This window comes from Monodelphis domestica, chromosome 7 (genome assembly GCF_027887165.1).
Source record: "Monodelphis domestica isolate mMonDom1 chromosome 7, mMonDom1.pri, whole genome shotgun sequence".
In the NCBI taxonomy this organism is placed as follows: Eukaryota; Metazoa; Chordata; class Mammalia; order Didelphimorphia; family Didelphidae; genus Monodelphis; species Monodelphis domestica.
In genome coordinates, this window is record NC_077233.1 from 96,771,760 (window position 1) to 96,797,655 (window position 25,896).

At 43.1% G+C, this 25,896-nt stretch overlaps 1 protein-coding gene across 2 annotated transcripts in view; it reads left to right on the forward strand.

The window, feature by feature from the left end:
- Nucleotides 1–302: 302 nt before the first annotated feature.
- The window catches only part of TMIE (transmembrane inner ear), a 39,185-nt gene continuing 13,591 nt past the window's right edge, over nucleotides 303–25,896 (forward strand). The window contains exons 1-2 of one of the 2 annotated variants that reach the window (XM_007499749.2): nucleotides 303–566; nucleotides 22,360–22,477. In XM_007499749.2, the coding sequence (XP_007499811.1) occupies nucleotides 450–566; nucleotides 22,360–22,477 (235 nt within the window). In that variant the 5' untranslated portion in view covers nucleotides 303–449. The remainder of the gene's footprint in view (nucleotides 567–22,359; nucleotides 22,478–25,896) is intronic. The other variant, XM_007499748.2, reaches the window with a different exon arrangement.

Here is a 25,896-nt window from a genome sequence, read left to right on the forward strand (position 1 = left end):
CCGCATTGAGTCGAACAGGTCTATTTTATCGATGTGGAAACTGAGGCCGGAGAAAGGGAGGAGCTTGTCCAAGGTCAGGGAGTGAGCCCAGGCCGCATCCAGGACCCCCAGCCACAAGTCTCCATCTCTGGCTGAAATCGCTCTCCCATGTTCCTCTCAGCTTCCCCCACCCCTCCTTCCCAGGGAACAGGATACCCTGCCACCTCCCTGATGAATAAATGATTCTCCCCACCCCCACTGGGCCTGAGCCACTGGACAGTCGGCAGGCGGCAGGCGGCTGCAGAGACGGCTGCTGATTGGGGGGGGGGGGGTAGTGAGGAGGGAGAGATAGCCAGAGTCTGGTAAGCAGCCAGCCCTCCCCCTAAGGCCATTCATCACAGGGCAGGCCTAGGCTCTGGCCGGGGTGAGGTGAGCAGGGAGAGCAGGAGAGCTGGCAGGAGACAGCCAGGATGTGGGAGCAAGACAAGAAGATCATGAGGCGTCCGCCCTTCCTCAGCCCCTTTTCAGCCCTGGGCTTCGGGGTGCTCTCTCTGGCTTTTGCCTTGGCAGGGAGCCAGCTGGTGGAGGTAAGACAGATGGTGGGCAGGCCGAGACAGGGAAAGGGAAAGGGGAGGGAGACAGACAGGTCGGGAAAGAGGAGAGGCCAGTGGGTCCAGCTCGGAGAGTCCAGCGCTATGATGAGGGCAGTGGGGTGGGCTAAGCCCAGGTCCAGGACTCTGGGAACACCTGGGCCTGTTGCTGTCCAGATCTGGAGTTTAGAAGAGAGGCTGGCAAGGAGAACCACTTGTATTCTGACCTCTGTCGTCACAGCATCCTCCCTGGAAGATCTTCCAGGGGCTCTCCACAAACTAGTCCTTTAAGGAGGTGAGGGAGGGCTCATTTATTATCCTCCTTTTGTAGATGAAGAAATGTTGCCCTGAAAAGAGACTTTGAGTTCATTCAGTCTAACCACTTTCTTTTTTTACCACTGAGGAAACCGAGCCCCAGAGGGGTCCAATAATTTGCCTAGAGTGATGCAAGTTACCCAAAATGGCAGGTATGAGGTATAAGCCCATGCCCTCGGACTACACCTCTAGTTCTCCTGTCACTAAATCCCATTAAGGTCCTCTGCCTGGGGTCCTGGTTCTAAACTAATAAGCCACATGATCTTGGATAAGTCACTTTCCTTCAGGAGCCTCAGTTGTCTCATCCTTAAATTAGGGCAATGGACATTAGCTTATGCTAATCAATTCCAGCTCTGACAAACAGCATGAGCTAAAGTCCTTCTAAGAGGCAAACGGGTCCAGAAATGAATAGATGGATGAATAAAGGAATAGAAAATCTTTTAAATGCCTACTGTGTGCCAAGTACTGTTCTAGGTTCAAGGCATACAAATGCCAATGAGAGATGGCCTCCACCCTCAAGGAGCTTACATACTAACAGGGGAAGGCAGCAGCTATGGCAATGGCGGCAATGGAAGGGACCTTTGGTCTGGGGGGGTCAAAAGAATGGTGAGGAAAGCCATGCCCTTTCCAGAAACAGTGATTGTAATGAATCAGTTACCATCCCCAGAGCAAGGGGTGGAAAACTAGGAGGGGAGATGGGGAGAAGACAGCATTCAGGGCATCAGGGCAGATGGTCCGATGTCCAAAGGGGATGGATGTGAAGCATGGTTTGGGGCTAGACAGATAGCGTGAGTTAGGTCGGATGAGAAGTATTTGGTCCAAGATCACCTAGCTGGTGAGGGCCAGACCTAGAATTTGAGCCCAGATCTCCAGACTAACACTATTGCCCTTCCCACAACATCATGATGAATGAACGATGATTAGCATGAACTAAAGCCCATTGCCCCAATTTAAGGATGGGACAACTGAGGCTCATAAAGGAAAGTCATTTACCCAAAGTCAAATAGCTTGACTCAAGGCAGAGGATAACAATGTTTTAATGACAAGAGTACTAGATGACTAGATGTATAGTCAAAGGACATGGGCTTATACCTCATACCTGCCATTTTGGGCAACTTGCATCACTCTAGGGAAGTTATTGAACCTCTCTGGGGCTCAGTTTCCTCAGTGGTAAAAAAGAAAGGTTTGGAATGAATGATCTCAAAGTCTCCTTTCAATGCAAAAATCCTATAGTTCTATTCTCTTTCCACTTATAATATATTGCTGCAAGTCTCTAAAAGAAAGGGAAGGGAGCAGCTAGGTAGCCCAGTAGAAAGAATACTAAGTCTGGAGTCAGGAGGACCTGGATTTAAATGTATTCTCACATACTTCCTAGCTGTGTGATCCTGGGCAAGTCACTTAAGCTTGATTGCCTAGTTCTTGCTGCTCTTCTGTCCCAAAACTGATACTGAGGCAGAAGGTAAGAGTTTTAAAAAAGTAAATAAGAGAATAAGAAGGATAAGGGGAGATCTTCCCCTTTCAAAATATAGGGAGAGAGACTGACCACAGACTCAGCATAAGAGCAAGACTAAGTGTTCCCCTTGGGGAGGTCCAGTCTTACTGGAGATAGGAAGGGTAATCTGATTGGAGAGGCAATAATTTTTTGTTTCCTGATATAATCCATTTCCATGTCAGAGATGGGAAAACAGAGATTGGTACATAGTCAGAGAATGATGCTATCCAGATGAAGCACAGTCATTCCTCCATTCCTGCCTCCCCACTCCCCACTCCACTCATCCTGAGCTCTGTGGCAGACTCCCAACTTGGCTTTCTCTGTTTTAGGGTAAAAGAGAACATCCAGTCCAGTGTAGGGGATAAATCTATTTAAATCTCCCCTCAGCGTAGAGTCCTTTATCTTGTTCCCCAACTCTAAATGAGTTTCCTATATATCCCTAAGTCAGCAGTACTTTTTGCCTAATTCTCTTTGCCACACTTTAAGTTCCTGAGAAAGGAATGGCCCCATCCACTCTCTCAGGTAGTTGTCCACAAGCCCTCGCCAAGCTCCATGATTCTGTCATTAGATGCCTTCCAGTGGCCTTGGATCTCTACAATCTTCTTCCTTAATTCATAGATTCAGAATCTCAAGAATTGGAAAGAACCCAGTCCATTCTCCATTTGCAATGGAATCCCTTCTCTCATATCCCTTAACATCGGCCATCCAGCCACCCTTTTATGACCTCTAGGGGATGGGGCTGCTCTCCTGGGTTCCCTCTTTGTCTTAGATTGAATTGGGGCCCAGGGTGCAGAGTACTAGGTCCCTCTCTTGTGTACAAATAATCCATGACCTTTCACTTTGAAAAATGACTCATGTATACCTGTTCTTTTTTAAAGAAAAACTTACCTTCCATCCTAGAATCAATACTGTGTATTGATTCCAAGGCAGAAGAGTGGTAAGGGCTAGGCAATGGGGGTTAAGTGACTGGTCCAGGGTCACCCAGCTAGGAAGTATCTGAGGCCAGATTGGAACCCAGGACCTCCCATCTTTGGGTCTGGCTCTCTATCCTCTGAACCACTTAGCTGCCCCCAGCCTTTTCTTTTGATATCCGCTATTCTTGGATAGGTCTCACCCCATCCCTGTCCATTCACCCAAACATGGCTCTATTTGAACTTCATCTTCTTTGCCATAAAGAAAACCAGTGCAGCAAAGACTCAGTCTGTTCTTGGTCTTGTCTTTAGGCTATTACAGTTACTCAAGGTCCAACTATCTTTTTGCATTGTTTTCATTTGGATTATTTAAATCATTGGATATACAGCTCTTATCTCCCTTCTTCACTCTGGGTACTTCTCTGAACACCTCACATTTGTGATTTTCCATGACAATAGCATCCCATTTATATGCAAAGGCCACAATCTGTTCAGTCTTTTCCCCAACTGGTAGGCCCTTTCTTGGTCTAGTTTGGGGTGTCAATTAAATGCTGCTATGATTATTGGGGGATACTAGAGTATCTTTACATTTTTAAGAATTCAAACCTCATTGAGGGTTTATGGTCATTTGGGGGATAGCTGGGTCAGGCTATTAAGAGTTCAGAGGCTTTCTTCACGCCCCCCCCTTTTTTTAATCCTTAGCTTCTGTCTTAGAATTGATACTACATATTGATTCTTTCTAAAAAATATTTTATTTTCCCAGTTACATGGAACACCAATTTTCAACATATGTTTTCTAAAATTATAAGATCCAAATTGTCTCCCTCCCTTCCCTCCCCACTCCTGGAGAGGATAATAAGCAATTTGGTCTGGGTTATACATGTATGAACATGCAAAATGCATTTCTATATTGGTAATTGTTTGTTGTATGGGAATATGCATATAAAACCCAAACCCTCAAATAAAAACACAAATAAACTAAAGTGAAAAAGAGTATGCTCTGTGTATTGATACTAAGGCAGAAGAGTGGTGACAGCTAGGCAATGGGGGTTAAGTGACTTGTCCAGAGTCACACAGCTAGAAGTGTCTGAGGCCATATTTGAACCCATGACCTTCCATCTCTAGGTCAGTCTCTCAAACCACTGAGCCATCCAGTCGGCCCCTGTTAGTTTCTTTTGGCACAGAACAATTCACTTTTCAAAAAACCCCCCAAAACCTTACCTTCTGTCTTAGAATGAATACTGTGTACTGTGTATTGTCTCTGAGCCACCTAGCTGTACTCCATCCCCCCATTCACTTTTTTAAAAAATTAAAATTTCATTTATTTATTTAATTAATTTAGAATATTTTCCCATGGTTACATGATTTATATTCTTTCCCTCCCCCCCCTCCCATAGCCAATGAGCAGTTCCATTGGGTTTTATATGTATCATTGATCAAGATATATTTCCATATTATTCCTATTTGCATTAGGGTGATCATTTAGAATCTACATCCCCCCATGTGACCAAGAAGTTGTTTTTCTTCTGTGTTTCTACTCCCACAGTTCTTCCTCTGGATGTGGATAGGGTTCTTTCTCATAAGTCCCTCAGAATTGTCCTGGATCATTGCATTGCTGTCAGTAAAGAAGTCCATTATATTTGATTGGACCACAATGTATCAGTCTCTGTGTACAATGTTCTCCTGGTTCTGCTCCTTTCATTCTGCATCATTTTCTGGAGGTCGTTCCTGTTCCCATGGAATGCCTCCAGTTCATTATTCCTTATAGCACACTAGTACTCCATCACCAACATATACCACAGTTTGTTCAGCCATTCCTCAGTTGAAGGGCATCCCCTCATTTTCCAATGTTTTTGCCACCACAAAGAATGTTGCTATAAATATCTTTGTACAAGTCTTTTTCCTTATTATCTCTTTCCCCCAAATCACTTTTATACTGTTTATTTTATTTTTAGGAAAGGCCCTTCTATTCCTATACTTTCTTAGTGTTTTCAATAGGAATGAGGGTTGTGTTTTGTCAAAGGCTTTTTCTGCATCTATTGAGATAGTCATATAATTTTTGTTGATTTGCTTGTTAATATGGTCAATTATGTGGATGGTTTTCCTAATATTGAACCATCCTTGAATTCCTAGTATAAATCCCACCTGATCATAATGAATAACCCTCCTGATCACATGCTGGATTCTTTTTGTTAGTATCCTATTTAAGATTTTTGCATCTATATTCATTAGGGAGATTGGTCTATAAGTTTCTTTCTCTGTTTTTGACCTGCCTGGCTTTGGGATCAGTACCATATTTGTGTCATAAAATGAATTTGGTAGAACTCCTTCTTTGCTTATTCTGTCAAATAGTTTGTATAATATTGGGATTAGTTGTTCTTTGAATGTTTGATAGAATTCATTTATGAATCCATCTGGTCTTGGGGATTTTTTCTTAGCGAGTTCTTTGATGGCATTTTCAGTTTCTTTTTCAGATATGGGGTTATTTAAATATTCTATTTCTTCTTTTGTTAATCTAGGCAATTTATATGTTTGTAAATATTCATCCACATCACCTATTGCCATATATTTGGGCATAATAGTTTTTAATGATTGATTTAATTTCCTCCTCATTAGAGGTGAGGTCTCCCTTTTCATCTTTAATACTGTTGATTTGGTTTTCTTCTTTCCTTTTTTTAATTAGATTAAGCAATGCTTTATCTATTTTATTTTTTCAAAGTTTTTTCAAAGTACCAGCTTCTAGTCTTGTTTATTAATTCAACAGTTCTTTCACTTTCAATTTTATTAAGTTCTCTCTTAGTTTTTAGGATCTCTACTTTAGTTTTTATCCCCCAATTCACTTTTAATAGTTTGTTTCTGTATTATCAGGAATGGAGGGGAAGAAACTTGGAGGAAGTGGCTAGGAGTTTGCTCCCAACACCAACTGATAGCAATATCTAACTGTGGACTCAGTCTTGAAAATCTCCAGGTCTGAGAAATGTCACTAAAGCAGTAACCAAACAGATTTCTCTCCTGGGAGAAGGTAATTAGGTAGCCTTTTCAGTGAACCTTAGACTGATAAAATTTAGAAAGGGGGTATAACCTAAGGGAGGAAATGAGGGACAGAGTCCATTAATTAAGCAACATATATTTACTAAAATCTGCTGTGTTTAAGATATGATATGAAATAAAAAGATAAGTAAGACATAGATTTAGAGACAGAAAGGATTTTAGAGGCTATTTTCTTCATCCTCAGCCTTCTTGGGGAGAGGGGTCATCACTATTATCACTATAACTCTTCTTCCCATTGAGAAGTGTTAGGACTTCACTATAATAACATTAGAAGTTAATAACTGGACCCAGTGCTCTTTCCTATCTGCTCTTCCTTCTCCACCATCCTACTCATTTTTGCCCAGGGCTGGTGGAGAAGGAAGAGCTGATGGGAAGTATAATGATTGTATATTAACTATACTTTTGATGTTATTATAGTGAAGTACTAAAGGGAGCTTACTGTGAAAGGCAGCAGAGTATAGTGAGATAGGAGCCCTGATGAGTAGACTCCTACCCTCCTTCCTCTCCTAGGTGATGCTGGCAAGAGGTGTTGCACAGGTAATAGGGGATCCCCTGTAGTGAATGGGTGATGGGGAGTTAAAGGAAGGTCTCCACTATCAGGTGAACCAGGGGATACCCTCATATTTTCTGGCACAAAGAGATCAAGGAGACAAATCCCCCCCTCCCCCCCCCCCCCCCCCCCCGTGTCCTTGACTCAGCAGGGGAGGGGTCTTGGCTGCTCTCTGTTAAGGCTGATCTATAGTCTCAGCAAGTTACCTTCCCAAAGCTCTAAGAATATATCACTCGAAAGAATATCTGACTGCTAAGTAAAAGGTTTAATGTACTAGGATTATAAGGCAAGTAGGGGAGTTGGAAAGAGGGAGTCGGGGTCCCTGATTTGTCCCTCTAAATACGGTCCATCACTCAAGTAGCTGTCCAGCCAACTTGAGTTTCTCTGTCCCATCCCACTAATTCTCCCAAACTACTTATAGTAAAACAGGGCTAAGGAATAGTCAGAACAGGTGCAAAAAGGCAAAGGGAGAGACCTTCTTGAGTCTGAAGAGTCTGATACTCTACTGAGGTGGTCCTTGAGGTATCAGATTGATGAAATGACTTGGCAGAAGTAATTTCTGGACGAAGTACAGATGAATCCTTCTATAGCTCTTAGTGAGGTCCCCAGCAAGGAAACTGCTTCCTGCTTGTTCTAGGTCTCTGCTCCAAAAGCCCAGAATTCTCCACGGATCTTTGCCTAGTCTCTCTTCTTTCCCAGCATCCTCTGCTTCCAACCATCATTGCTGTCGCTCAACTCTTCTTGCAAAATTCTTCTTCCATCTTTTCCCCCTTTTGCAACCCACTCTTACAGAAGTGTCTTATTTGTTGTTACCTAGCTGAGAAGTACTGGCTCTTGGGTCCTTTTCAGGACACCATACTTCCTCTCTGGCCAACTCAGGCCTCTCTCCATCACCCTATCTGTCTTTGGTTCATTCACAAACACAAAATATGAGAGTGGCCTTGGAAATCATATTGCAGTTCTAAGTTGAAGGGGAGGAATAGGTTGGGAAAAGGAATGGGAAATACAGGTATCTCTTCCAAGTTGCAGCTTTCCTCATGCTAGTATATCACCGATCAGCATAAGAATTTTTTTTTATAACCCTTACCTTCCATCTTGGAATCAATACTGTGTATTGGCAGAAGAGGCAGAAGAGTGGTTAGAGCTAGGCAATGGGGGTTAAGTGACTTGCTCAGGATCACACAGCTGGGAAGTGTCTGAGGCCAGATTGTTTTATGGAAGCTGGAGAGGACACTCAAAGACCATCAGATGACACAGAAACGTTTAGAAACTCAGAAATGAATACAACATATGTATAGCATTATGGAACAGCATATTTTATCTTTTAATACCATAAATATGCACGATTTTTTTTAAAGTTAAACTAAGCAAAAAGTTAAACTTTGTGAAAAGAACGGGCAAGCCAGGGGACAAGACACAAAAGTCTAGAAATGTTAACAATGACATATGAGCAGCTTATGACCAAATAACCCCAATTTTACAGTAAGGTACTGTAAACACCCTATAAGAGAAAAAGAAAAAATCAGACTTCTCTGGTATGAAGGAAGAGCCAAAAAGTTTTTCATGGATCTTCCAAATCTTGAGGGGCACTTCAATGTGGAAGGGATAGCTCAATAGAGAAAGGGATATGAGCAAGGCCAGAGAGAGCCAGAGAAAGATTTGAAGAGAGAAAAAGCAAGGCACAGAGAAAGAGATGGACAGAAATGGGAAGGCATGGATTGATATAGACACAAGAAGAGACCTAAAGTGACAAAAGGGAGATTAGCAAAAAAATAAAGCCAGACTGACAGACTCAAAAAGAAGCAGACAGAAAAGGAAGAGACCAACAGAGATCCAGAGTCAGAATGGAAGGACAGAGGAGGAGAAAGAGAGAGGTGGGCACGGGCCAAATAGGTCTGAGGCAGTGGTAGGATGCATTGTGGGGAGCTCTAAGAAAAAATTGTGCCTTTTCCTGTCTCCCATTCCTCCAGTCTCCAAAAACCCTGAGCAATGCCTGCTGGACTCTGAAGCCAGACCCTAGAACTGGGTGCTGGGGTTGAATGTCCCTGTAATTAGATCTACACACCCATTCTGGTTTTGGGGGGGGGTGGAATAGCTCATCTGAAACCTGAAATCTGAGCTGGCCCATTCCAGCTGCCTGGTGCTCAGCTCAGCCTGTCTAAGAGTCTGGCCCATGGCCCCAGGGCAGAGGGTATCAGTAGGCAGGGAGGGAGGAGGGCCTGACTCCATTGTCCCAAGGTGAGGCTAAGAGTCTTGACCAAGTTTCTGAGTGGCAGGGGAGACTCCCTTCCCATCCTGAAGTCTCACTATCCTTACCCAGATCTAGGCTTACTCTTTGCCCTTTATCCAATGGCCCAGCATGTCCTCATGCCCTGCTCTTCACCCTGCCTACACACATAATGCAATTCAGTACCCAGTAGTGCAGGCGTCACTGTGTGAACCTCTTTCCTTCCCCCTTAACTTTCACATCCAACTGGTTAGAAATAGCATCATACATATAGCTCTATGGCCAAGCATATACATATACAGAGAGAGACAGACAGACAGACAGACAGACAGACACAGAGACAGAGAGAGATGGAGAGAGAGAGAGACAGAGACAGAGAGACAGGGGGAAGAGGGAGAGAGAGAGAGGAGAGAGATGGAGAGGGAGAGAGAGGAGAGATGAATAATTAGACAGATGGATAGATCAATAGACAGATTAATCGACAGATAGATACAGGTAGACAGACAGACAAACAAATAGATGGATGTCTAGATAGAGACATACATTGATAGATCAATACATATATGGATAGTTAAATAGGCAGATAGATTGTTAGACCAAGACATAGAGAGATAGACAGGCTGACAGACAGATATATAGACAGTTTGATAGAAAAGATCAGTAGATAGATGAATGAACAGACAGACAGACAGACAGACAGACACAGAGACAGAGAGAGATGGAGAGAGAGAGACAGAGACAGAGAGACAGGGGGAAGAGGGAGAGAGAGAGGAGAGAGATGGAGAGGGAGAGAGAGGAGAGATGAATAATTAGACAGATGGATAGATCAATAGACAGATTAATCGACAGATAGATACAGGTAGACAGACAGACAGACAAATAGATGGATGGCTAGATAGAGACATACATTGATAGATCAATACATATATGGATAGTTAAATAGGCAGATAGATTGTTAGACCAAGACATAGAGAGATAGACAGGCTGACAGACAGATATATAGACAGTTTGATAGAAAAGATCAGTAGATAGATGAATGAACAGACAGACAGATTAGACAGAAAGAAACAGGCAGTCAGATCAATAGGCAGATAGATAGATCAATAGACAGACAAATAGACATATAGACAGATTAATAGACATTGATAGACAGACAGACAAGTAGATAGATAGATAGATGAATAGATAGATGAATAGATAGATTAATAGATAGATGAATAGATAGATTGATAGATAGATGAATAGATAGATTGATAGATAGATGAATAGATAGATTGATAGATAGATGAATAGATAGATTGATAGATAGATGAATAGATAGATTGATAGATAGGGCATTTATTAAAAACTTCTTAGGTTCCAGGCATGGGCTAAGTGCTAGGATACAAAGAGAAGCAAGTAGGATAGTCCCTGCTCTCAGAGAATTTATATTCTAATGGGGCAACATAACACACAAAGATGAAAGGGGTGGGGAGATGGTGTGGGGATGGAGAGGAGTGTCGAGGTCTGGTTCTGGGAAAGAAGAGGCAAGAACTCCCCTCTCAGGGCCTGAGCATCCAGGGGCAGGCAGGACAGTCCAAAGTTCTAGTGGGAGTAGACTGAGGATGATAGCCAGTGTGCAGGCAGCAGTGGCTGTAGACAGCCCCCTAAATATGCTTATCTTTATCAATTAACAAGCTGGAGCACATCCAGAGGGAGGCAAGGATGGCTAGGGACCTATATCCTATGGGAACTGTCAGAAAGACCAAACCTATTTGTAGTAAGCAGGAGAGGGCAGATGAGCAGTTTTTTTCAGTGTTGGAGCAGCTGTCATGCAGAAGGATCAGGCTTGCTCTGCAGGGATCCAGAAGGCAGAATGGGTAGCAATGGGTGGATGTTATAGGGATGCAGATTTCATCTAAATATAAGGAAAAGCTTTCTAAAAATGAAGGCTGTACAAAAATGCAAGAGGCTGCCTTGGAAGATAGTAAACACTCTGTCCCAGGAGGGTTTCAAGTAGTGGTCAGATAATACATTTTTGGGGGGTGGCATTAAACATGGAATTTATTCCCATATATCTCTACCCTTCCTTCCCCCTCTCGATACCACAGAAGGAGTCACATGATAAAAAGATGTGTATATCTTAATTATGTCTTTTGGGTTTGTATTGATCAGTTCTTCCTCTGGAGGTGGAAATTCACAAGTCATTCTTCAAGTACTAATTCTATAGCTGTACGTAATGTTATCTTTCCCTTTTCGTTGTATTAGTTAGTCTGAGAGGTGTGAGGTATCTCAGACTTGTTTTGACCTGTATTTCTCTACTCAGTAGGGTTTTGAGTATTTTTTCATATACCTACATAACACTTTGATTTCTTTACCCCAAAACTGTCTGTTCATATCTTTTTTTTTTAAACCCTTACCTTCCATCTTGGAGTCAATACTATGTATTGGCTCCAAGGCAGAAGAGTGGTAAGGGCTAGGCAATGGGGGTCAAGTGACTTGCCCAGGGTCACACAGCTAGGAAGTGTCTGAGGTCAAATTTGAACTTAGGACCTCCTATCTCTAGGCCTGGCTCCCAATACACTGAGCTACCCAGCTTCCCCCCTGTTCATATCTTTTACCCATTCACAAAATGGGGGATGATCTTATTCCTATAAACTTGATAAAGTTCTCTCTATATTTTAGTTCTAAGAGCTCTATTCAGATACTGATTTTTTGAGACCATTGGATCAAAATTCCTGGTTGGCTCCATTTCTATTTAGATGTCCTCTCCAGCTCTGAAACTCATGACACTACTGTCTGAAATCAAAACCCAAGCTTCCCACATGCTTGCCCTTTTAGATAAGTTAACGAGGTGCTCAGTGGATAGAGCGCTGGGTCTCAAGTCAGAAAGACCTGAGTTCAAATCCAGCATCAGACGCTCAGTAACTGTGCATCCCTGGGCAAGTCATTTAATCTCCATTTGTCTTAATCCACTGGAGAAGAAAATAGCAAACCACTGCAGTATCTTTGCCAAGAAAACCCCAGGGATGGAATGGTCCATGGAATCAGAAAGAGGCAGACACAACGGAAAGCTACAGCTGTGTTACGTGCAAATGTGTTTCCCTTCCTGCATCCCTAGTTAGAGTCAGCCTTGGCAAAATTGTCCCTTTGTGTGATCTTTCCCCACATTTCCAGTCATCCTTCTGAGGACTTCCCTTTCCCCTACTCCAAAGGGCTCAACGTCATGATCTCGCCCCTTCTCTCCTGTCAGAGTAGGGAAACTTGAAGTCATAGAACCCAGGTGAGTTACAATAGCTAGAATATATACAGATATTCTAGAATATATGCATATATGTGGTGCTTTAAAGTTTGCAAAGTGCTTTCCACCTATTATCTCTTTTGATTTTCCTAACAGTTCTGTGAAGTGGGTACTATTACAGAGCCCCATTCTGGAGATGAGGAAACTGAAACTGAGAAAGGTTAAGTCATTTGCCCAGGGTCACTAAGCTAGTGAGTGTCTGAGGCTGGATCAGAGACGTGATGCTCTCCAGGCACCATGACTCTTAGCTCCTTCAAAATCCAAGTGCCCCATTTCTCTCTATGGGACTCTGGGCAAGTCATTTCCCTTTCTTGGCTCTCTGTTTCCTCATCTGTAAAATGGAGGTAAGAACATTTGTGCCTAACTCATTAGGTTATTTTTTTTTTTTACATTTTATTTATTTTAAAATATTTTTCCATGGCTACATGACTCATTTTCTCTCCCTCCCCTCTTCCCTCCACATTCCAGGAGCTGACTGTCATTAGGTTATTGTAAGAAGAAATGATTAACAAGGTTCTCAGTACTCTAGGCCAGCTCAAGTAGAAACAGGGACCATTCAGGCAGCTAGGAGGTTCAGTGGATAGAGCGCCAGGTCTGGAGTTGGGAAGACCCAGGTCCAAATATGACCTCAGACACTTCCTAGCTGTATGACCCTGGGTAAGTCACTTAATACCAGCCCTTGCCACTCTTCTATCTTAGAAATGATAGTAAGATAATAGATAGGAATGTAAGAAATACATTAATAAAATTTTTAATAAAATTGAAATAATAAATGAGTCCCTAAACAACGCATAAGCATCCCTAGTGGCCCTATATCAATAGTTTAAAATGTAATATTATCTATATTTTATTGTAGTTTTATTTTGCTAAATATCTACCAATTACATTTTAGTCTTCTTCCTGCAGTACTTGCATTGCAAGCAAATGTTTGACATCTCTTCTCCTAATGAGGGCTGTAGTACATAAATAATTAGGTGTATAAAAGATATATCCAGAATAGATAAAGGTGATCTAAAGGGGAAAGCAGGTGAGGAGACTAGGAAAGGCCTCCTGAAGAAGATGAGATTCAAAGTATCTTTTCTTCTTCCCTTAAATTTATCTATCTATCCATCCATCCATCCATCCATCCATCCATTCATCCCTCTATCTATCTATCTATCTATCTATCTATCTATCTATCTATCTATCTATCTATCTATCTATCTATCTATCTATCCATCCATCCATCCATCCATCTATCAATCCATCTATCTATCTATCTATCTATCTATCTATCTATCTATCTATCCATTTATTTATTTACTTATTTATTTATACTCACATTGACTTCTTTATTTTTTTGAACCCATATCTTCTGTTTTGGAATTGATACGAACTACCAGTTCCAAGGCAAAAGAGCATCAAGGGCTAGGCAATTGGGATTAAGTGACTTGCTCAGGGTCACACAGCTAGGAAGTATCTGAGGCCAGATTTGAACCCTGGATCTCCCATCTTTAAGTCTGGCTCTCTATCACTGAGCCACCCAGCTTTGATTCTGAAGGTATTAGGGAGTCTCAGCAGTTTGTTGAAGAGTGGGGGCAACATGGTCAGAAAGTACATGGGCACAGAGAGGAGAAGAGACAGGAATGCTTCTCTCCATCACCTCCACCTCTCCATCTCCCTGGCTTCTGTCAAGGCTTCACTTTTCTAGAGCCATTCCCAGGCTCCCCAGTGGCCAAGGCTTTCCACTTTTAAACAAACATGATCTAATCAGGACTTGGTTTTATGAACCTAATTATTTAGGTTTTGCTTCCTCCATTATAGCATATGCTCCTTGAGGACAAAGACCTTTTTTTTTCTGCTTTCCCCAGCATTTTATTTTATTTTATTTTTTTGGAAATTTTTATTTAATTAGTCTACTTAGAATATTATTCCTTGGTTACAAGAATCATATTCTTTCCCTCCCCTCCTCCTACCCCTTCCCTATAACCGCTTCCCCAGCATTTGAGCACAGTGTAAGTATTGTTGCCTGAGTGGGAAAAACCCGAGACAAGGGAGATCAGTTAAAAGGCAGGAGCAACTAGGTAGCTCAGTGGATAGAGAGAGCCAGACCTAGAGGCCGAAGGTCCAGGGTTCAAGTCTGGCCTTAGACACTTTCTCCCTGGGTGACCCCTGAGGCAAGTCACCTATCCCATGGCTTAGCCCTTATTACCATTCTTCTGCCTCAGAACAGATACACAGTTTTGATTCTAAGAGGGAAGGTAAAGATTTTTAGAAATAATATGTGAGAGTGAGAAAAACTTTTTTTAATTAAAAAAGGAAAACATTAAAATTTTTAAATTCACTTAAAAAGGGAAAATACAAAATTATTAAGACAAAAACTTTGATCTACTGTCTTGGAATCAATTCTAAGTACAAATCCCAAGATGGAAGACAAGGGTTTAATTTTTTTTTTTTAAACCCTTACCTTCCATCTTGGAGTCAATACTATGTATTGGCTCCAAGGCAGAAGAGCAGTAAGGGCTAGGCCATGGGGGTCAAGTGACTTGCCCAGGGTCACACAGCTAGGAAGTGACTGAGGCCAAATTTGAACCTAGGACCTCCTGTCTCTAATTTTTTTTTTTTTTAAAGACAATTGCAGTATTCCAGGTGAGAGGCAATAAAGGCCTGAGGATTAGGGTGCTGGCAGTGTGAGTGGAGAGAAGGGGGTGTAGAGACAAAAGGCGTTATGAAGAGAGAAATGACAAGATGTGGTCATGGACTGGATACGGGGTCTGAGGGTGACAATGAGGTTGGAAGCCTGGGAGAAGATCGAGGGGTGCCCTGGAGGCGAATGGGAAAATTTAGAAGAAGGCTGGGAAGAAAGATGACCAGGAAGCTATGACAAGAAGCGCCCCAAGAAAGCCACTTTGTCCCCCAATATGCTCACAGTCCATTTCCCAGTGTCAGAAAACCTACCATTAGAGATCCATTAGGCCTTGCCCTCTCTGTTTGCCAAGGTCAGGGGCCCTGGGAGGGGTGGGATAACAGCATCAATTAGTAATGGAGGAAATTCAATTGTCAGATTGCTGGGGGAAGACAATGAGGGAATGGAAATCTGGATTGTGAAGAGGGGAGGGAAGGAACAGGAGAGCACAGAGGGGGGTTTAGGGGAGTGGGTGAGGGAGGGGGGTCGGGTTCCATAGGGGAAGAAAGGACAAGTGTTTGGATGAAAGAGAGAACCGTGATATTTCATAGTTTTGCCTAGAGACACTATAGATGGGTTTAATGGTTATTTGTATAGATTTCTATATTAGATATGATATATAAATATATCTCATATATTATAGTATACATTTCTATATATACACATATATGTATATGTAGAAACATTATATTTATATTTAAATATATGCACATATACCAACATATAAACATACATGCATAAATGCACATAAACAAATTTTATATAAATAAACAAAATTATAAATATATAATTATATAGATTTAAATGTATTTTAATATATACACACATAAACACATGTATATTTATATATGTGTGTGTGTAGCCATTGTTATTGTTCAATTGTTCGGGCATGACCCCATGGACTGACCAAACCCCATGGTTTTCTTGGCAAAGATCCTAGAATGGTTTGCCATTTCCTTCTCCGGTGGATTAAGACAAACCAAAGCTAAGTGACTTCCCCAGGGCCACACAGCTAGTAAATGTCTGAGTCTAGATTTGAATTCAGGTCTTCCTGGCTCCCGGCCCAATGCTCTGTGCACTAAGCTACCCAGCTGCCGTATGCACACACACACACACACACACACACAAGTTTTTCTAAGACTTAAGACTACATTAAGAATTTTGGAATCCCCAGTATATACACAGACACAGACACATAATATACATACATGTACACACATTATGCAACACAGGTGTATAGAGCTCCCTCTCCCATATCTTGGTTAGCCCCGATATCAGACCATTCTTAACTGGAAGTCAAGTTTTGGAGACACCGTCAGGGCTGGGATAGGGCTGTCCTCCCTGGTCTTAGGCCCAGATGCAAGGAGGTCTGTTCTCTGCCTGTGAAGAGAGAACTAGAGCACTGGGAGGCTGTGCGTGTACTCAGAGAAGGGTCTGCCCTGATCATAATGTGGTCTCCACCGCGGGAGATGTTGGAGAAAGCACTGGGCAGGCGGCTCAAGTTCTCTGGGCCTTGGTGGCCTCCTCTCTAGAATGAGGAGGCCCATCTGGATTGATTGCCAAGGTCTTTTCCATCGCTATCTCTGGAATCAGAAAGGAAGATTGGGGGTGTGGGAAGGGGGTCGGGGGTCTTATCCAGCACTTGGTGTGCTTCTTTCTGATGGCCTTATAGTAGTGCCCCCACCTCCTTCACCTTTGCCTTTTGGAACTTCTAGCACTATTCAAGATTCAGTTGTACCACTTTCCACAAATCCCCATTGTTAGTAACTCCTCCCTCCCTCCCTTCCTCCCTTCCTCCCTTCCTCCCTTCCTTCCTTCCTTCCTTCCTTCCTTCCTTCCTTCCTTCCTTCCTTCCTTCCTTCCTTCCTTCCTTCCTTCCTTCCTTCCTTCCTTCCTTCCTTCCTTCCTCCCTCCCTCCCTCCCTCCCTCCCTCCCTCCCTCCCTCCCTTCCTCCCTTCCTTCCTTCCTTCCTTCCTTCCTTCCTTCCTTCCTTCCTTCCTTCCTTCCTTCCTTCCTTCCTTCCTTCCTTCCTTCCTTCCTTCCTTCCTTCCTTCCTTCCTTCCTTCCTTCCCTCCCTCCCTCCCTCCCTCCTTCCTTCCTTCCTTCCTTCCTTCCTTCCTTCCTTCCTTCCTTCCTTCCTTCCTTCCCTCCCTCCCTCCCTCCCTCCCTCCCTCCTTCCTTCCTTCCTTCCTTCCTTCCTTCCCTCCCTCCCTCCCTCCTTCCCTCCTTCCTTCCTTCCTTCCTTCCTTCCTTCCTTCCTTCCTTCCTTCCTTCCTTCCTTCCTTCCTTCCTTCCTTCCTTCCTTCCTTCCTTCCTTCCTTCCTTCCTTCCCTCCCTCCCTCCCTCCCTCCCTCCTTCCTTCCTTCCTTCCTTCCTTCCTTCCTTCCTTCCTTCCTTCCTTCCTTCCTTCCTTCCTTCCTTCCTTCCTTCCTTCCTTCCTTCCTTCCTTCCTTCCTTCCTTCCTTCCCTCCTTCCTTCCTCCATCACCCACCTTGGGGCCTTGACTTTACTGGTCTACCTAGATCTGTCTGGACTGCAGTGACCATGTGGGGCCCTCCCTGAAGCCTGCAGAGGCTGGGGCAAAGCAGTAGATTATCTCTGCCCCTCTTCCCTGTCGCTCCCTCCCACCTCCCCCCCCCACCCCAGTCTTTGAAGATGAGGGCGGAAGCTAGGAAGGGGGCACTGACCAGAAATGTGATAATGTGCTTTGTAAACCGTCAAGGCCTCTAAATGCGTGGGATGATTATTATTGTTGGCAGCTCAGATAGGCAGGCCTGAGCTAGACAGTTCTGCTGAGGGAGCTTTGGAGGTGAAGAATTCAGGGCAAGAGGCACTAATTAATTAAATGCCTCTCGCTGTTCAGGGGACCCTACAGGGATCTGGTGGAGGTGCCAAGTCTGGATAAGGCACAGACACTCCCCTTAATCAGTTATTTGTGTCCATCTTCCTTCACATTAAAATTTTAAGCTCTTGCAAGCCCAGAACCTATTGTTTTATTATCTTTTGTACAAGAAATACCAACCATAGGGACCTCCCTGCCCTTCACAGGTGTTCAGAAATTGTTTGTTGACTTGAATTGCAGCTAGATGGAATAGTGGATACAGTACTAGCCCTGGTGTCAAATTTGGGTTCAAACCCATCCTCCCATACTTACTAGCTATAAGATCCTGGGCAAGTCACTTGACTCCTATTGCCTGGTCCTTACTGCTCTTCGCCTGGCCTCTCTCAGGATGGGCAGTTCCTTTTGCAAGGCAAACTGCACTCAGTGAGAGCTGATTTGTGCTCCTGCAGTATCTGGGAAACCTACCCCATTCCTTGCATGGGGGACCCCAGAGATGAGCAACCACATGGACTCAGTGCTCTCCTGAGCTCTGGGGGAGTTATACCCCCCTCTAAATTGTCCTCCTAAATGGGTCAGGAGCTAGAATTCCTAGCCATTGGTCTCCAAAGTGGTTTATACACATTGGCTCATTCTCATTTGTTTTCAAGACAACCAGAGAGATAAAAACTGTGGGTTTTATTAGCTCTATTTTACAAATGTAGAGACTGAAACAAAGAAAGACCTTTTCAGGGCCATTTTGATTATAAGAATCAGAGCCAAAACACAAGTATGTATTTGAAGAATGTCATTGAGAGTATTTTTTTTAACAAGGACCAAAAAAGGACATCTCAAGTTCCCCTGTGTTGGGGATGGATGAGAGAAACAACTCCGTAAGAGTTACAAGATTATTGGACTTGGAGCCAAAATCTGGCTACCCTATGCAACCCTGGGCAATTCAGGCTCATTCAACAAGCAATAATTAAGTACCTACTATGTGTGAGGCATTACACTTGGCACTGGGGATACACCTATGAAACATATCACGCAGAAATGCCATGATGGACTTGCATTTAGGAAGATCTGAGTTCAATTCCTGCCTCAGACATTTCTTAGCTGGGAGACCCTAGGCAAGTCACTTAATATCTGCCTGCCTCAGTTTCCTAATGTGTAAAATGAAGATAATTACAGAATATCCCTTCTAAGCTTGTTATAAGGATAAAATGAGGTCATGTATTTAGCTCTTTGCAAATGATAAAGCATCATATAAATGCAAGTTATTATTATTTATTATTCTGCCCAGAGAAACTTAAATTCTCCAGGCAAGCCACTTTCCCCAATTTGGAACTTTTCTGTTTTCTCTAAAACCAATGGGTTGGGCTACAGGATTCTAAAGGTTCCCCACAGTTCCAAATCTCATGATGTCCCTGGTCCAGGCTCTCCAGAAACCTGTCTTGTGTTACCATGCTTGGCCATCAGAGGGCATATGTGGTCCATAGGTGAAGCATCAGCCCCAGCCCCTGGGATAGAGAGAGCCCCTCCCTCATCCTTCAATTTCATCTCTGCCTCCCTAGGATGGAGATTAGCTCTGATCAGGAGCATCTGTATCTCCAAGGATGGAAGTTTCTCTCTCCCCCCTCCAGGCAGGTATCATAGCAAGCACATAACTTGGATCCAGGAGATCTAAATTAGTACCCTACCTGCCTCTTACACTTATTTAGATAATTACTAGCTGTGTGGCCTTGGGTAAATTCCTGCTCATTTCTGAGCCTCAGTTACCTTCTCTGTAAAATGGGGATGAGAATAATAGTACTTGCCTAACCTGCCTCCCAGGAAAATTGTGAGGAGCTTACCTTTGTAAGCTCTTTATATAAAAGTGAGCTATTATTAGGGGAGAGGAATTAGGACTAGGTGTTATATGAGTATTTATTATAATAACAACAATAATTATTATTTATTATTACCACTGTTGTTATTGTTAAGAACAGAATTCTGATTCATGCTCTCTGATTCAATGTCTTTCCTGGTCTTCTTTGAGGATGGGTGGTCTAGTTTCTCTTTCCTTTTTAAGTCAAAAAGGGAGTTGCAGCATCCCTCAGACCTTTGGTGTCTCCTGCCTAGCCCCCATTCTTAGGAGTTAATTCTCCTCACAATTAATTACCCTAGATCCAAAGGACAGTTTTCATCGCCCTCTATCGGGCCACCTTTTGCTGGTCTTTGTCCATGTGGGGAGATGGGTCCTATATGTGGGGAGTGGGAAGTAAGGGAGATGGATTAGGCTGTGCCAAGTTCTGTAGCTGTGTCAAGAGTCTTAGAGAATCAGGGCAGTGGATGGAAAGAGAAATCAGACAACTCAAACTCTGTTTCTCTATCTTTTCTCAGTCTATGCTTCCAGATTCCTCTGTACCAGGATGTGAAGGGCTCAGGTGTCTGAGGAAGCAGTTAGGTATGAGAGGAGAACATTTGTCCCCAGTCTTCAGGGAGCCCCTGATCTGAGAGACCAGAGTCTAAATCAGAGAGTTTAGAGCTTGGGGGCACCTTTGAGACCTAGTGAATTCCCTTCAATTTACAGACCCAGAGATGTTAATGGATTTATCACCCAAGGTCAGACAGCTTCTGGGTAGCAAATCAGGATCCATCTGATTTACAGGAAGAAGAGTGTTTAGAGATTATAAAGCCCTAAGGATTCTTAACTTAGGTCTGTGAACTTTAAAAAATAGTATTTTATAAATTCATTTTCATATACTTGATTTCCCTTGTAATCAGATGGATTTTGCTTTATGAATTTAAAAACAGGGTTCTGAGAAGTAGTCCTTAGGCTTCAACAGACTTCTCAAGGGGTCCATTATCAGAGAGTCCTTTTCTGGGGGGAAGAAGGGGAATGATCTCATTGTGACTTTCCAGAAAACAGGTTAGGGGAAGGTTCAAAACAGAGCTATACTACAAAGGCTACTGACAAACATCTTAAACTTCTCAATGTTGCGTTGACCTTGACAGAAGAATAGTAGGGAAGACTGTGTCTGTCTGCAGGATGCAGGCAGCTAGGTGGTACAATGGATAAGGTCCAGCCTGGAGTCAGGAAGATTTGTCTTCGTGAGTTCAAATCTGGCCTCAGATATTTACTAGCTGTGTGACCCTGGGCAAGTCACTTAATCTTGATTTCCTCAGTTTCTTCATCTGTAAAATGAGCTGGAGAAGTAAATGGCAAATGACTCTAGTATTTTTGCCAAGAAAATTTCAAATGAGGTCACAAAGAGTCAGACACCACTGAAAAATAACTAAATAACAACTGTGTGATGTATTGGAATAGGGGATGCAGTCTTAGAAAATATGCCCAGGGTCAGTGCAGACACTAATTCACAGGTCTATTATTACCCCCTCCTTCCATAAAATCATAGAATTTCACAGTGGTAAAGGACCTTAGGACACAGAATGTCAAGATTTAGAGCAACCTTAGAACTCTGGACAAAGAATTTCAGAGCTAGAAGTGACCCTAGAATTATCTAGTTCAATTCCCTCATTTTTCAGAGGGGTAAACTGAACTCCCAGATCACATAGCTTATCTTGTAGCCCCTTCCAGGGCAACTTGATATAGTGAGAGAAAACATTAAACTGATTATCATAAAACCTGATGGTAAATCTAGGCTCTGTCACTCTGTGGGTGAACTTGGACAAATCCTTTTCCCTCCCCATCTGTCAAATGAGTAGGTTCTAGACTATGATATCTAAGGCTCTAGGGTCTCCAAATCTCATTATCTATGTACTGTACCTAGGGCCCTAGGGGGCTAAAAAGCAACAGTTTAAAATAAAAATCCTTACCTTCCATCTTAGAATAAAGACTGTGTATTGGTTCCAATGCAGAAGAGTGGTAAGGGCTAAGTAATGGAGGTTAAGTGACTTGCCCAGGGTAACACAGTTAAGAAGTATCTGAGGTCAAACTTAAACTCAGAACCTCCTATCTCTAGGCCTGGTTCTCTATCCACTGAGCAATCTAGGTACCCCCACAATCAAGAATTGACAATATAAATTAACCAACAAAAATAATTATTTGAAAACTTTTTTCAAAGGGTGTTCCTCCCCAACCTCCCCAACAGAAGAAGGGGTTTCCATTCTTGGAAATTTAGAGCAAGTTGAATTGAATGAGATTGAAGTGAATTGAACTGAATTGAGGACTCTGTCAACACCTCTCTCAAAATGAATTTGTTGTCCAAAGGAGGTTTTAAGGACTCCCTGGGACTGCTTGCCTTGGGCTCTCAGTGTTGCCCCGGTGGCAGAATGGGCATTTATGGCTCAGGGATCCTCTGGACAAAGGAGCCGTTTAAACTTGGGCAGAAAGTGGGAGTGGGGTTATGTGGTGGCTGGTTGGGGAGTCCCATTCCTGGGATTAACAGCTGAAAAGCTACTGGAGTCTCCAATGTTTCTGCTCTACCTTCTCCTCTATGGCTCTCTCAGCCCTCTCTCCCTTCTCTTGTCTCTTGCAGCCCAGCACAGCACCCCCAAAACCCAAACCTCCCCCACTCACCAAGGAGACCGTCGTCTTCTGGGACATGCGCCTGTGGCACGTGGTTGGCATATTTTCCCTCTTTGTCCTGTCTATCAGTAAGTAGTGCCACCCCAAACCCTTGCCACTCCCCAGGTCCTCCCCTACACCCCATTCTCCTTTCTTTCCTTCTTTTCCCACCTTCCCTAATTCTCCCCATCCTAAGTCCCCCTATCTTCCCTCCCTGGTCTCTTTTATCTTTTCTCTCCCTCCTTCCCTGACCCCCAACTTTCTATTTGCCTCATCAAAGGCAGCTCAGAGATACAGTGGATGAATAATGGAATTTGGTCTCAGAAAACTTGAGTTCAAATACCAGCTGTTTGGCCCAAGGGAAGTCATTTATTCTTTCTTGGCCTTAGTTTCTTCATTTGAAAAATTAGAGGGTTAGACTAGACAGATGGTGTTTCCTTTTAACTCCAAATCCATGGCCCTATGGTCCTAAGCTCCGATCAAAGATGGCAGCACATGTCGTCCAAGGCTCATGCACTCTAGAGGTAGAGGGGCTGTTAGGAGAGCTCTGGAATGAAAAGGGGACCAGGCGGATGGAAGGAATGGCTGTGGGCTTTGGGGGTGCCCCCATAGGAGTACTGCTTAGATTGTTGGGTGGCTGCTCCAAAGGGCCCCTGGGAGGCAGATGAGAAGGTCCTATTGGCTGCACACAGGCACCCTGCGGAAGGCGTACCGACTACTGCTGAAAAGTTATGGTAAATGCTAGCTGCAGGCCACGCAAGGAGGAATTCTGGTAAGTGCTAGTTGACTAACCACAGGAGGCCCCTAGTTGTTTCTGGCACCTTCTGGTGCTCAAAATGTCCCTGTTTGGGGTCTGCGGGATGGAGGAAACTGGCAATGGGGGTGGTGGGAGGGATTCTGCTCAGGGACTGGAGCTCTCTTTGCCAGGGAAGGTTGCCTCAGGGTAATTACTATAATTATGGGGCCTGGTGTTGGGAAGGGATTCCTGTCATTCTGTCCCCAGAATGCCCAGTGGACGATCACTCCCCACCCCTCTGCCCTCACTGGTCCCATTTAAAGGGCCAACACCCAGATGTGGAAAAGAGGGCAAACTGGGTGTTGCCAAGATGGCAATCCTCATGCCCTCCTTCCAACCATAGATCAGACATGGCCTGGCTCTCTAGCCACTGAGCCACCTAGCTGCCCCCTAACATGGAATTCTTACTGCTGTCTCCATGAGAATCATGGGAGATAACTAGAATAAGTGCAATCATACCCATTTTCCAGAGGACAAAACTAAGGTCCAAAGAGGCATGAAAGGGCTAGTTTACGTTCACACACACAAGTTATGAACAGAACCCAGGTCTCCTGATTCCCAGTTCTGCCATCATTCCTTCTACAATACCACAGAGGTCTCTACTCCAGCAGATAATCCAAAAAGTGGTTTCTATGGGCCTTTGGAAGACTGTCTTTTCTTGGGATTGGCTTGTGATTTCACTTTCTGGGTCTGCCTGGCTGGGGAGCATGGGAAAGTGAACTGGCTTGTTCAAGGCAGAGTGCAAACTGTGTGGGATTGAGGGAGAAGGCTGTTCCAGCCGCAGGCTTGGTGTGGGGCAGAGGACTGGCTGAGAAAGCCTCTATTAATAATGATAATAATGCATGCTTAAACATTAAAATTTTTAAAAGTTTTCCCAGGTATCTCCTTCCCTCCCTCCTTTCCCCACAACTAGAAGAGGCTTCACTTGACAAATATAGAGATATAGATACAATGTCACTCATGTTTCTATTTATCAATTCTTTCTTTGGAGGTGGACATAAACAAGTTATTCCTCAAACATTAATTTTGTAGCTGTTTATGTATACTATTCTCTTGATTCTACTCATTTTGTTTTTTATAATTTCATCTAGGTTTTTTTTCCATTTAAAAAATTTACCTGCTCATTTCTTATAGCATTAAATAAACATTTAAATACTTTTTTATTCAAAGACATTTTACTTTCCCAATTATATGTCATGACAATTTTCAACATATATTTTCCAAAATTATAAGATCCAGACTGTCTCCCTCCTTCCCATTCTGCCTCATTCCCGGAGATGGTAAGCAATTTGAACTGGGTTTTAACATATTATGTCAAACATCCTTCCATATTGGGCATTATTGGAAGAGAATACTCATATAAAACCCAAACCCAAAAATAATACCACAAATAAACTAATGTGAAAAATAGTCTGCTTTGATCTGCATTCCAACTCCAACAGTTTTCTCTGGAGGTGGATAGCATTCTTTGTCATATGTCTCAGAAACATCCTGGATCATTGTATTGCAGAGTAGCTAGGCCTTTCACAATCCATCATTCCACAATATTGCTGTTACTGTGTACAGTGTTCTGGTTCTGCTTATTTCCCTCTGCATCAGTTCATGGAGGTCTTTTGAGTTCTTTCTGAAACATCCTGTTCATTTCTTACAGCACAATAGTATTCCATCACCATCATATACAACAATTTGTTCAACCATTCCCCAATTGATAGACACCCCCTCAATTTCCAATTCTTTGCCACCATGAAAAGAACTGCTATAAATATTTTGCCCTTTCCCCTTTTTAATGATATCTTTGGCATATTCGAATGTTTTTTTAAAAAAGAAGTATTTTTACACCCTTTATCTAATTTGATCCTCTAAACAGGCCTGTGCTAAAAGGTAGTACAAATATTATTATTCCCATTTTATAGATGAGAAAATTGAGACCCAATGTGAGAGAGTGACTTGTTCAGTGACATGGTTAATAAGAGAATTGGTACTTGAACCCAGGACTGACCACTTTTAATCATGGCACATCTCCTTCCTTCCCCCATGGCATCATTCTTTCTTACCTTATACTATACTATGGACCAGGAGGTGTAGGGACTAGATATGTGATAATAGAAACAGCAACTCCCAGATGTACAAAGTCCTTCTTCCAATCCAGATTAGCATCTTTTCTTCAATTTCTAGCTTTATGGGCTTGCTTCAGGCACTGAGAAGCTAAGGCCATTGCCCAAATATTTGAAGAGGGATGTGAAACTTCTTCACACTAAGGCTTGGTCTATCCACTATGCTGGGCCAATAAGATCCTTAGGAACACAGATGCCAGGGCTTAGAATGTGGAATGTTAGAGCTGGGGAGAAATTTCAGATTCATCTAATTGGGTTCCCCCATTTTTCAGGTGAAGAAATGGAGTTCTAAAGGGATGAAGTGACATCCAAGGTCATACAATGTCAGCAGCAGAGCTAGAAATTAAGCCTTGGTACTCTAGATTGTCCTAATCCTTGATATCCTCCTCCATTTTCTTCCTCTATCTTTAAAATCTCCATTTGGTAGCTTTCCATGGCTCATGGAAAAAGGGAGCCCAAACTGAAGAGAAGGAAGAGCTCAGGGATGGGAGGATTACAGGATACATAGAGAAAAAGGAGAAAGTAGGTTTTAAAATTCATTCATTAAAGAAATAAGGATAGCTGGGGAAAGCTAAAGGGTCAGGAGATGGGAGGTCCT